The following is a 13,312-nucleotide window of genomic DNA, read 5'->3' on the forward strand; positions in this document are numbered from 1 at the left end:
TCTCTTCTTAATCACGGGTAATTTCTTAGCCCCAGCTAAGCAGCATCAATTGTCTCAGTAGTCCCTTCTTTCTTGACTCTAAATCCACATGGCTGAAGCTGCCGGTTCTGCGGCTTGCTGGGACTGGAACACGACTCCCTTTATTCTGTTACTAGCTTTCTGTTTTCCAACTCTCTCACTGCCTAAACTTGGCAGTTCTGGAACTTGCTCTGTATATTGACTGTGAACTCGGGGATCTGCATGACTGTCTCCTGAAGGCTGAGATTAAAGGCGTGTAGCACCACGCCTGGATTCAAGCTTTTCTTCACCTAGAACTTTCTCTGTCCTAGGCTGGTCTTGAACGCAGAGATCTGCTTGCCTTTGTCTTCTGAGATTAAATGTGTGTACCACCGTGGCTGGGCCTAAGCTTTTAATAATGCCTAACATAATATAACTCTCCTCTTTACAACTGCAAATGCATTAACAATAAGTTTAGCTGGGTGAGATCTTGCCCTGAGGTCACCACTCCTTAATTCCATTTAATATCCTTGAACACAGGACTCAGCTCCATTTCACTTTCGGGTGTCCCTTTATTATTACTTGAATCACATTTTTTATATTTTTTCCTTTCTCAGTTTGCTTTTTTTTTTTTCTTTAAAATGTTCTTCCTAAGACTAAAGCAGAGAACAAAATCTCTACTAGACTTTTTTGAGACTTCCTTTGTCAGTGCAATTAATATAAGTCTCTTTACCTTAGAGACTCAGGTAGACTCTTCAGACAAGGGCAAAAAGCAGCACAAGGGCAAAATATCACAAAATAGTCTCTAGGGCACATAGTGAAATTCTTCTCTGCTGAAACCACTTGGTCCAGGTCTGCACAGTTCAAATCACTCTCAGCAACAAAGTCTTCCATATCTTTACTAGGATAACCCATTAAGCCCCATTTAAAACATTTCAATGTTTTCAAAATCCAAAGTTCCCCAAATCTACGTTCTAAACAAAAAGCATGGTCAGGCCTATCACAGCAGTCCCTGGTATCAGCTTCTGTCTTAGGGTTTTACTGCTGTGAACAGACACCATGACCAAGGCAACTCTTATAAGTACAACATTTAATTGGGTCTGGCTTATAGGTTCAGAGGTTTAGCCCATTATTATCATGGTAGGAAGCATGCAGCATCCAGGCAGGCATGGTTCAGGAGGAGCTAGGAGTTCTACATCTTCATCTAAAGGCTGCTAAGAGAAGACTGGCTTCTAGGCAACTAGGATGAGGGTCTTATAGCCCATGCCCACAGTGACCCACTTCCTCCAACAAGGCCACACCTACTCCAACAGGGCCATACCTTCAAATAGTGCCACTCCTTGGTCAAGCATATACAAACCACCACAGAGACCATGTCTCAAACAAGGTAGAAGATGATATGGTCACTCAGGGATGTCCCCTGATCCCCACACTGCTCCATGGCCAGCATGTACCCACTCTGTCCCCTCTCTCTTCCTCCCCATCTCTCTCTCTCTCTCTCTTACACACACACACACACACACACACACACACCCTCACATTTCCACTGTTGCTCCTTTTTCCTCTCACACATAAATAATGCTTTGAGATGCCATGAAGAAGGGAAAAGATAACCCATAAAATGGGATTGTACTGGCTAGTTTTGTGTCAACTTGACACAGCTGGAGTTATCACAGAGAAAGGAGCTTCAGTTGAGGAAATGCCTCCATGAGATCCAACTGTAAGGCATTTTCTCAATTAGTGATCAAGGGGGAAAGGCCCCTTGTGGGTGGGACCATCTCTGGGCTGGTAGTCTTGGGTTCTATAAGAGAGCAGGCTGAGCAAGCCAGGGGAAGCAAGCCAGTAAAGAACATCCCTCCATGGCCTCTGCATCAGCTCCTGCTTTCTGACCTGCTTGAGTTCCAGTCCTGCATCCTTTGGTGATCAACAGCAGTATGGAAATGTAAGCCGAATAAACCCCTTCCTCCCCAACTTGCTTCTTGGTCATGATGTTTGTGCAGGAATAGAAACCCTGACTAAGACAGGGATCAATATTTGTAAGTAATAGACCGGGTAGGGAACTTGTTTTCAGAATATGTAAACAATTCTTACAACCATACAACAAAAAGACAGTAATCTAGTTTTTAAGCGAATGAATAATCTGAACTTCTCCAAAGAAGGTACACAAATGACCAACATTCTGTGAAGAGATAGTATCATCTGTCATTAGTGAAATACAAATCCATCTTGAATTTTAATGTCCAGGCTTTGATCTCTAGTTCTGAATATTCATCTTCACTGGGTTAATGGAAGTTGTGGGGTATGCTCAAGAGAAAGAGGTGGTCAGAGACAGGAGATGTTTGTGAATGGTGGAGGGGCATGAGGGACACTGAGGGAACTCATTTGTGTGTGTGTATGAGAGAGAGAGAGAGAGAGAGAGAGAGAGTCAGAGAGACAGAGAGAGACAGAGAAAGAGAGACAGAGAGAAAGAGAGGGGGGAGAGGAGAGAGAGGGAGAGTCAGAGGGAGACAGAGATATAAAGAGAGGGAGACAGACAGACAGACAGACAGACAGACACACACACACACACACACACACAGAGAGAGAGAGAGAGAGAGAGAGAGAGAGAGAGAGACAGGGTGGGGAGGAAAGTTACATTTTGTTCATTATTCATGATGCAGCTTATTTTTTAATGTTGCAAAACAGGCTTAACTAATGAGCTAATAGAACAGTTTTTGCCAATTGTTTTGCAAATAGGCCATTTCAAAATGGGCTTAATTAATGAGCTAATAAAACAGTTTTGACCAATTGTATTATAGATAGGTTGTTTCAAAACAAGCTTAATTAATGAGCTATTAGAACAGTTTTGTCCAATTATGTTGTAGACAGGCTATTTCCTCATGGTAGACCAAAGAGGGCATGTACACTTTAATTTGATCAGTCATGCTCCAAACCACAGAGCAGGATGGCTACCAATGAAGAGGCTTCATTCGGGCCACCCGTCTGAGTTCTAAATTATGGATTTTTCCACTGAGGGCATGACACAATCACATGTCCTTCCTAGGGTTATTGGGAGGGTTAAATGAGTTGGTACAACCATAAACTGCTTAGTAAGTGCCTGGCCCTGCCAGCAAGATCAGGTTTGGCTAATGAGGCATTGCTATAGTTTGGATCTTCTCTGTCCCTCAAAAGCTCATATGTTGAAGGTTTGTTCCTTAGTTCATCACCCTATCTGGATATGGGGGTAACTTCACAAGTGGTAGAAGTGGGAGGCAGTGGCTAATGGGACTTGGGTAGGTGTTAGGGACCATGTGATTGAAAGGAATATCAGAATCACAGCCCCCCCCCCACTTTGATGTCTTCCTGTCTGCTATGAGGTAAGTCCCTCACCAATGCTTCCACTATTATGGGCTGTCTTTCTACAGGCCCCAAAGCAGCAGAGACAACCTGCTGGGGCCAAAACCTCTAAAATCATGATCCAGAAGAAAACTTTCCTTTCTCAGTTGATTTACCTCAGGTATCCATTCTAGCAGATGCCTGGAAATTTGACTAACACAAGAGTGTTTATATCTGATACAGGCATTAGGGAAGAGATTGCTTAGTTGCTTGGTAAGTCTCAAGACAATGGAGTAACATTATAGTAACATTGTGGCCCATGAAACAAAAGGTCCATCCATTCATGAAGGTCATTTGTAGCCAGCAGTCAGGCCTTAAGGATCCCTCTGCATCCCCCCATCTCCCATCCATTCTTTCACTGACAACCCATTTATTCTTACTATGGTCAGTATGTCTTTAGAAGGTAATTTTAATCATGTTGCTCCTGTGCTCAAAATTACCTTATTACATTGGTATAAATCATGACCTTGAATATTAGCAGTGGGATCTGGTAGTAGTTATAGAAAGAGATGCTCAGAATTAAAGATGATACAAAGGACCAAACAAGAGGCAAGAGGGAGCTGCAGAAATTTCATTCTCAACACACACACACACAGACACACACACACAGACACAGAGGTGTGTGTGTGTATGTGTGAGAAAGAGGGGAGGGGGAGGGGGGAGGGGGGAGGGGGAGGGAGGGAGGGGGAGAGAAAGAGAGAGAGAGAGAGAGAGAGAGAGAGAGAGAGAGAGAGAGAGAGAGAGAGAGAGAGAGAGAGAGAAGGCAAGCATACAGGCGAGCATGGTCAAGCAGAAGAAAGTATTTTTTCACGTACTATATCCTGATTACAGTTTCCCCTCTATTTCTCCCAGCTCCTCCTCTCTTCCTCTCCCATCTATATTCTCTTCCCCTTTCCCTCTCATTAGAAAACAAATTGGCTTCTAAGGGATAATAATAAAATATAACAAAACATAAAATATAGTAAGATAAAACAAAAACTATCACATAGGAGTTGGACAAGACAAACCAACACAAGGAAAAGAGCCCTAGAGAAGCAACAAGAATTGGAGACCAAGTGGTTCACAGAGACAGGAATCCCCTAAAAACTCCAGACTGGAAACCACAATATTCATAGGTAGAGAACCTGGTGCAGAACCGTGCAAGCCCCGTGCATGCTGCCTCAGTCTCCGTGAGTTTAATATGAGCTTTGCTCAGTTGATTTAGAGAGCCTGTCTCCTTCATCTCCTTCATACCTTCTACTTTTTATTTTTTACGTTCTTTCTCCCTCCTTTTCCATGGGGTTCTCTGAGCCCTGAGGGATTTGATAGAGACATCTCATTTAGGGCTGAGTGTCCCAGGGTCTCTCATTCTGCATAATGTCTGGCTGTGGGTCTTTCTCTGTATTTGTCACCATCCGCTGCAGGAGAAAGACTCTGATGATGGCTGAATAGTGCACTGATCTGTGCATTCAGTGGAATGTCATTAGGAGTCATTTTATTGCTACATTTTTTTCCCAGAACAATAGTATTTGATTTGACCCTGGATCTCTGATCACTCAAACGTGTCAGGTATGGGTTCCATCTTGTGGAGTGGGCCTTAAGTCAAATCAGATATTGGTCGGTCACTCCCACAGGCTTTGTGCCACTATTGCCCGAGCAGGACAATACATGAAAGGGTTGTAGTTGGCTTGGTGTTCATGTTTTTCTTTTGGTAGCATGAAGAGTCCCTTCTTGTACCAAAGGTGCTAGAACATAGGGTGTGAAAGCTCTGTTGGTACCAGCTCAACTTCTTCATGGTCAGTGGGTTGTGTGGGTGTTGGCTTCATCAATGGGGCCTTGCTGTCAGTTTGTGGAGAGCAACCTGTAGTCTTGGCAACAATCTGGGTTGTTTGGGGATTCCCATGGGACCCCATTAGCCACCTAGGGTGAGGTTTTTCAAATGTAGAAGTGTCCAGGTCTCTCTGAGGCTCAGGGCCATTGCTACCTGGATCTCTGTTCTTAGCCTTGGAGAGTCAGGATGCTCTATCTCCCTCTGATGTCTTGGCTTGACTTTTCTTCCTAGAAGCAGTCCTTGAGATATGGTGATGGGGGCTATCCTGTCCTTTCCCCTTTGGAGACAAAGTCTCATTGTCTAGCTCAGGCTGGCCTGGAACTTACTATGCTCTACAGGCTGGCCTTGGGTTCATGACAATCTTACTGCCTCAACCTACAGCACTGGTGTTGCAACATCTGGTTGATTCTGCCTTCTAAAAGAATCTGGGTTGTTCATGCTTCACTCACCAGTGATGGTATAGTGATGGTGCCAGGGGGAGACTTGGAGGAAAAGCCCTGTTGCCTGGAATCCCAGAACCCTTGGGAGGGAAGCCTGGTCCTGCAGCCTCTCAGGGATGCTCCAGAGCCTTGGTGACTCACATTGTTCTCTATCCTGCTCCCTCTGAACCTACTGTCTGCTTTGTCTCTGACCCACTAGCCCCTTGCCTTGCTTCTTACAGTGTCTCTAGTCTCTTGCTCCTGATTATTGCCATGGCTTCTGCTTGAGTTTTTCTTGAATGCCTGTCCATCCGTTGCTGCTGTTTGAATGCCTATTTTACTCTTAATTCTATGCCGTGAGCTTGAAAGTTCCTACCATGCTCTCTCTCTCTCTCTCTCTCTCTCTCTCTCTCTCTCTCTCTCTCTCTCTCTCCAGCATTTCTCTTGTCAACTGTCTCCCTCCATCAGTGTCCCCATTAGAGACTGTGCCTTCAGACCAAGACCTCCACCCAACGAACCTACTGTTTTCATATGCCCTTACTTGTGCTCTACGGGAAAGTGCTATCTGTTTAGTGTAATGGAACACATTCATCAAGGCAACCAAGGACTAGAAGAGTGGATAGTTATGGGAAATCTCTAGTGATGAATGGCGGAGAGTGGATTAGAATAAGGCATATCAAAACCGAGAAGGGCAGGCTGATGAAAAAACTTAGGGCAGCTCTATGTAGGCTCTGAAATCTGGCTTTACCAGTTTGGTCATCTAGACACAGGTCTTTCCTGGCTTGAATTACCTAGAGTTTATTTTCTCTTCAGCTTGCCCACTCTACCTAAGGAGCACCGTGGTGGCACTGGGTGCGGCTGGGCATGGAAAGAATGGGCCGGGTAGTTGAGGTCTAGGAAGCCTTCACCTGTCAGCGCCAGATGCTGGGAAGGTAGAGGAAGGTTGTGGAGAGCGGCTGGAGCCTGAGGAGCACATACCTTTTGCAATTTGGAGCTGGATAGACATGGGAAAGTTTGGGATGCTATTGGAATTTAGATGGAGGCTACAGTGACTGTAGGTTGTTTTCAGTAGTGTCTTTGGGCTTTACTGCTGTGAGCAGATACCACAACCAAGGACATTTAATTGGGGCTGGCTTACAGGTTCTGAGGTTCAGTCCATTATCATCAAGGCGGGAACATGGCAGCATCTAGGCAGGCATGGTGCAGGGGGAGCTGAAAGTTCGACATCTTCATCTGAAGGTTGCCAGTAGAATATTTGCTTCCAGGCAGCTAGGATGAGGGTCTTAAAGCCCATGTCCACAGTGGCATATCTACTAGACCACACCTACTCCAACAGGGCCATACCTTCTAATAATGCTACTCCTGGGCCAAGCATATACAAACCATCGCAAGCAGCATGCGGTTTATAAAACTATTGATTGCACCAAAACAGAAACTTGGGAGAACTTTCCAACTTTGTGTTCTATTTCTTTCTTTGCTGTTTTACAGTTTTTGTTTCAGAGCATTTCCCCCCTGCCTCTATGGTTAGATTTATCCGTAAGTAACTTATTATTTCTAAAGCTAGGATGAATGAGATTGTTTTTCTGCTATCTCTCTCTCTAGGTTCATTACCAGTCTTTAAAAATCTATTGATCTTTGCATATTGGTTTTATATCTTGATGTCTTTCTGGAATTCAAAGAAATCTGGTCTAAAATCATTTCAATGGACACCTTAGGATCTTCTAAGTCCATCATCTACAAGTAGGGTCATTCATCTTCTTTCTCATTTTTTCCTTCTCTCTCTTTATTATTATGGATAATTTAAAAACTATATTTGAACAAGAGTATAGACATAGGGCACCTCTATGCTGTTTCTGATTTTAGACAAAGTGATTTCATCTTTCCCTTATTCAGAATAATGTTGGCTGTCAGTCTGCTGGAGTTAGCTCTTGCTGTATGGAGGTATGCTCCATCTACAGTTAGTGTCTTCAGGACTTTTATGATGATGGGGTGATTTCTCAGGTTGTTTTTCCTTTGACTATTGAGATAGTCATGTGATTTTTGTTCTTGCTTCTACTTATGCATTTATTGATTTGTGCACGTTGATCTGTCTTGGTCATGGGGTATGACTGTATTGCTTCATTGATTTGTGCATGTTGAACTGCCTTGGCCATGATGTATGTTTTTAAAAGTATGTTGTCAAGTTCTTGTGGGGATTTTAGTGAGGAATTTTGCATCTATAAGAATCAAAGGAACGGGTCTATAGATTTGTGTTTTAGTTGCCTCCTTGCCAGGCTTGGAGAGGAGGGCAATGCAGGCTTCATAGAAGGAGTTTGGAAACATTTTCTCCTCTTGCCACTTTATTGAAGAGTTTGAAGTGTGTTTAACATGTTTACATAGTATGAAGAATTTACACAACCTAGTGCTGACCCACACCCTCATTCACCTCGACTGCAGTGACAGCTTGCTAGCAACTGTTGTAGCAAACTGTAACAGCTTGCTGTTGTGAGTGCACCAGTTTAGTGACCCTGTCATAGCCAGAAGACCCTGTTTTACCCCAGTCTTCCAGACTGTTGGTAACATAAAACAGGTATGTGAAATATGAAGTAAGTGTGTGTGTGTTAGTTCTTTGCAGGCCTGATGAAATCTAGCAAGGGACAGTCCTGGGATGCTTGTTATTGGGAGACTTTTATTGCTACCATGATGTCATTACTTGTTACAGATATTTTTAGACTTTAAGCAATACCTTCTTGGGAATAAGTATCTGCAGAGTAGTCAGCCATTAATGGGACATTTATACCATACTCCCCTACCAAGGCTCAGCAACTATCATGGAAGAGGTGTGTGTGTGAAAGATTGTAAAAGCCAGAGGTTGGGAGAGCTGGGGTGAAACTGGGTTCTTCTGGCTATGATAGGGTCACTGCACTCATACACTCACAACAGCCATGGGGAGCAAGGGTGACAGCTGTGGCAGTTGCTAGCAAGATGCCAGTGCAGTAGAGATGAATGGGGGTGGGAGGTTGGCAATCGATTGTGTAAAGGCAAAAACCACATCTACTCTGGTAGATGTTTCAGGAGTAAAATTTATAGGATCTGTGGCACATGGGGTATGAGGGCAGATGGATTTCCAGATATCTCTAGATTTCTGTGTTTTGAGTGTACAGGATATCCTGAGCATGGATAGAGTTGGTAACCCTGTAAAAGCATCTTGCTGGGAGAAGATCAGCAGTCTGATTTGGGGATTGTTGACTTTGAGTGACTCTCAGTTACCTGAGTTTAGGTGCCATGCAGGTAGGGCAATGTGCACAACTCTGCCTGGGGGACTATGGGTGTTATGATTTTAAAAAGATAAAGAGATATAGGAATATGTTCTATGGGAGTGTGGTGAGGTATGGGGGGAGGGGGTGCCTCGGCGGGCCCATGCCAAGGCATCTCGTCCCCCTGAGGGACCAGCCACACGATGGTATAGTATAGAATAGAGTTTATTCAAGGCATGGGGGGGGGCGTTAGGAGGGCAGTAGAGGTATAGAAAGGCAGAGAGAGGGAGAGAGTAGAGAAGTAGAGGCCAGCCATGACCATGTGGAGAGAGGGGGGAAGGGAATAAGGAGAAGGGGAGTAAGGGAACAAAAGGCAAGGGAGAGAAGCAGGAGTAAGAGAGTAAGAGAGAGAGGAGGGGGCAAGCAGCCCCTTTTATAGTGGGCCAGGGCTACCTGGCTGTTGTCAGGTAACTGTGGGGGTGGAATCCAGACAGAATACCAACAATGGGCAGAAGGTAAACTTTGGAAGTCAGTGACAGATGGTAATGACATTCTCAGGAGTGGAAGAAGGTAAGTGTGGTGAGGCCCCAGGTCCTACACTTGGGAACATCTATCTAACTGATACAGAGCTGAGTACACTGTGTCCTCTACTCTCATGATGCTTAAAAGCACCCATTTCCAGGGATCTGTTTGATGTTTAAGATAACATGTGCTAAGAGCCGAAAGACTGAGGAGTGAAGAGAGATGATTTCCAAATGAACGTGCTAACCCATTCCACAGGCTGGGTGTGATGGTCTTGACCTCTTTCTCATTGATCTATTCTCACCTCCAAGCTTCGTAGGGAAGTGTGTTGACCTTCTATCCTGTTGGCCAGGTTTCACCCATCCCTCCACAGCCTTCACTTGATGGCACAACCAGGTCTGTGCTTCCAGACCTATGCTATTGCTGCCTGGAATGCCTTTTTAGAATTGGGGAATTTGAAAAAGATTTCATCCTAATCCATGGGGGGTTGGGAGATTGTCACAAAAGGAGAGCCTCTAGGTAGTTGTGGTGCATTTGGCCAAGAGGATGCAGGGGTTGCAAGCCAAGATATCTGGTAGAGGCCCCAGGGGCTTCTTAGGAGGCGATACGCAGTAGTTTGACTGATTGCTTCTCAGCTATGACTTGCGTGTATTAGAAGACAACTCCCAGGGACAGGGTTCCTAGATGAACATCATCTTTATCAGCTCAAACTTTGCACCTGGGCTGTCTTGAGGCTTTAAGACCAGACCTTCCAAGACCTTCTCTGAGATATCATCTTTCTTGTCTAAGGTTTTCCCTGGGACACTTGAGGCAGAGGTACGCAGAAAGGCATAAAGGAAGGAAAGATGGGCCAAGATGGCAGAAAAGGATGGAGGCTTCTCCTTAGTGTCCTGGGCTGGGAGACCATTGTTGTGCTGCCAGGATGTGTGCTCTGTGTCTGTGGAGGACCATCACTGTTCCCCCTGACTTTCACAAGGTACTCACTCTTTGTGATCCAGTTCCAGACTGGAGTTCTAATTTGATTTTTTAGAATTTTTTGGCCTCCCGTGGGTTGAGACCAGAGTCTCCACACAAAAGGATGCATCACGCACATTTGCCTTGCTTAGTTACTTGGTTGGTTGCTGTAACAAAGGAGAAGAGAAAAAGCATTTTAAAGAAGTAAAGGTTTATTCTGGTGTATAGGTTGAAGGGCTGTCTTGGGAAAGGCATGGCGGCAGGAATGGCAGGCTGGCTGGTCAGGCAGCATCCACAGTCAGGAAGCAGGGAGTGGATAGGAAGTGAAGCTGACTACAAAAACCTCAGGACTTGCTTCTAATGACTCCCTTCCCTTAGCAAGGCTCCTCCTCCAAAGGTTCCATGACCTTCCTAAATAGGGCCACCAGCTTCAGACCAAGGGTTTAAATATTCAAGCCTGTGGGGACATTTCTCATCTAAACTACAGCAACCCTACTGAACACCACCAAGTTTCCCTGCAATATCTTAAAGAGGCAGTCTTTCTCAAGTTCAGCGACCCATGTCCTAGACCCCCGGGAACAATCCAGTAGGTAGCTGGATGCCTAAGGGTTGGTAGTTGATCGTATGGTGATTTAAGTTTTCTTTTTTTCCAAGTGAGGAAACTGTGCTCTTCCCCTAAACTACCCTCCGTCTTGTAGGGATTTCAAGAGCTCTTTCAGAACCGCCATTCACTCATCCATTGGGAGGGAACTTGGGACCAATCAGAGTGTATAGGGTGTTGTTTCTGCTAACATGGTGCTAAAAATGAAAAAAAAAAGAGAGAGAGAACAATAATTATAATCACCACCCTTTATTGTGAATGCAGAGGTTAATCACTTTTTGGGTGTTTTGCATATCTTCTGTTCCCATTTCCATGTCTGTCCTTCAGGTTTGAGGTTCTCCTCATTTTATAGCAGAAGAAGGAAGCCTCAAGTGGCCACAGTGCTAACAAGTGATGGAGCTGAGGTTTAAGCATAGGCACGCTGGCTGGAGTCTCCTAGAGAAGAGACTAGAAAGTAGAGTGTGCCTGGCCAGCTGTGACACTTTGGTGACTCAGGGTCCCTGACTGGCAAGGGCCAGAAGAGAACTTGCCCTGAACAGCAGGTCTGTGAGAAGTTCTCACGTGTGCTGGAGGATGTTCGATACTTAGAGGGCACTGCTGCCCTCTGTGGGTCCACTGCTGCGCCAGTGGCCCACTGTTGATCTGTCCTGACTCTCTCCTTGATGGTGTCCAAGGTGCCTACTGGCCTTGATGCAACAGGGAGGCCCTAAAGTCCTGTTTCACTAGAAGTGCTCCACCTGATGCTGGGAAGTGCTCCAGCCGAGGCTGCTATCCCTCTCTGTTCTTGTTCCAGACTGCAGACTCACTGGCCAGCTATCATGGGTCCTAAGGATAAAGTAAGGACGGAACAACAGTGTACCAGTGGTGGAGAACAGGCACCATGCAATGGCTTTGGGCCCCACCATTGCATGTTGGGCACACACGTATGAGATTATGACAGCTGTGATGTGTGTGTGTTTAGTAGGGGAATTACCACTGGCTCCCCCCCCCCCCCCATTGGCCAAAATGAATGTGTCCAGAGAAGACTGTGAAGAAACAGATCCAACTGCAGGCCATTTCTAGGGAGCCACGGAGAGCTCTAGTGTAGAGCTCTGGTTTAGATTCTGTGTCTTGAGATTTTTAGCACTTGAACTTGTGTCGGCTCTCTTATCTTCTTCCTCCCCCACAGACATCCCTCTGCTCCCTGGATCTCCACGTCGGCTGAGTTCTCGGACCGTGGCCAGAGGAAGCCAGGGCCCCAAACATGGGCAGCAGTACCTCAAAGTGCCAGGTCACCGGGCCCCAGGTCAGAGGGACAATTCCAGCCTACACCCTAGCCAGGTCTCCAGGAGAGAGAGTTCCCGAGACCGTTCTGTGAGTACTGATGGATGCCCCATGGAGTCTCCCACCCGGCCGTCCTGTAGTTTGTGGCTGATGTGTGCCGATGTGAAAAGCTCTGGGTTTTGGGTAGAATGCTTTTATCTTTCCTGTCTTGCATTTTTCAGTAGCCCTAGCTATCCTCTTCAGGGAAGGGTCTGGAAATGAGAAGGCGAGGAGGAGAGGCAGATGGTTTCTACCTGTTAGGCGGGCAGACTCCCAGGCTCAGTTCCCACAGGCCTGAGAAACCTGCCTCCTCAGCTCTGGAGGCTGTGAGCCTCTCTCCTGTGCCTGGCATTTCATCTGGTTGCCCCGGTGACCTCTCAGGTGGCTGCTGAGGCAGCTGGGTATCAAACCAGTAATAAACAAGGGAACACCCCGAGGGATGGAGGCAGGTCCCTTGCCCTGCTCCGCCTTGCTCTTTCCTCTTCTCTCTACCTCTCCAGTCCAGAGTGGAAGAGAGAGGAAACAGTCACTTTCTCTGCGTCTGTCACTGTCACTGGCAGGGCCCTTGCTAGTGGCTGGAGAGGAGGAAGAGGAGGAGGAGGAGATGGATTTGTGAGGGGCAGAAAGTCCAGTGAATTCCCGTGGGTGGGAGAGGAGCCTAGAAATCGGCTTCTGTTGGGATGGATCCAGAACACCTGCCAGTAAGTAAGCCGGGCGATTGTGGAGCGTGTCTGCAGGCTCACGTGCGGCTCTGCCAGGAACGGCACATGCGTGGGTGTGCCACGGTGCATGTGGAGGGTTGCGCATTAGTTTGTGTGCCTGTGCATATGGACGCCTCACATGTGTGCAGAAGTGCTGAGCCAGGGAGGCGTGAGTGCAGGGGACCGCTCGCAGGTGCAAATGCATGTGCTGGTGAGCAGGAGTGGCCATGGGGCAGGTCCACGTGTGGACTGGTAATGGTGTGTGCTACTGTGTGTGCAGCCTGTCTGTCTGTCTGTCTGCCTGCCTGACTGCCAGTCTGTGTGTCTGCCTGTCTGCTTGTTTCTCTTTATCTCTCTCCCTATCTCTGTCTGTCTCTCTGTCTCTGTCTCTCTGT

At 46.3% G+C, this 13,312-nt stretch overlaps 1 protein-coding gene across 6 annotated transcripts in view; it reads left to right on the forward strand.

Moving 5' to 3' along the window:
- The window catches only part of Ano2 (anoctamin 2), a 349,715-nt gene that overhangs the window by 8,055 nt on the left and 328,348 nt on the right, over positions 1-13,312 (forward strand). For 2 of the 6 annotated variants that reach the window (NM_153589.2, NM_001364562.1), the window contains exon 2: positions 12,083-12,267. In NM_153589.2, the coding sequence (NP_705817.2) occupies positions 12,083-12,267 (185 nt within the window). Of the gene's footprint in view, positions 1-12,082; positions 12,268-12,497; positions 12,918-13,049; positions 13,170-13,312 lie in introns of those variants that run through there. The other 4 variants (XM_006506117.3, NM_001364563.1, XM_006506115.2 and 1 more) reach the window with 4 other exon arrangements.

The sequence above is a fragment of the Mus musculus genome, chromosome 6 (genome assembly GCF_000001635.26).
Source record: "Mus musculus strain C57BL/6J chromosome 6, GRCm38.p6 C57BL/6J".
Classification (NCBI taxonomy): domain Eukaryota; kingdom Metazoa; phylum Chordata; class Mammalia; order Rodentia; family Muridae; genus Mus; species Mus musculus.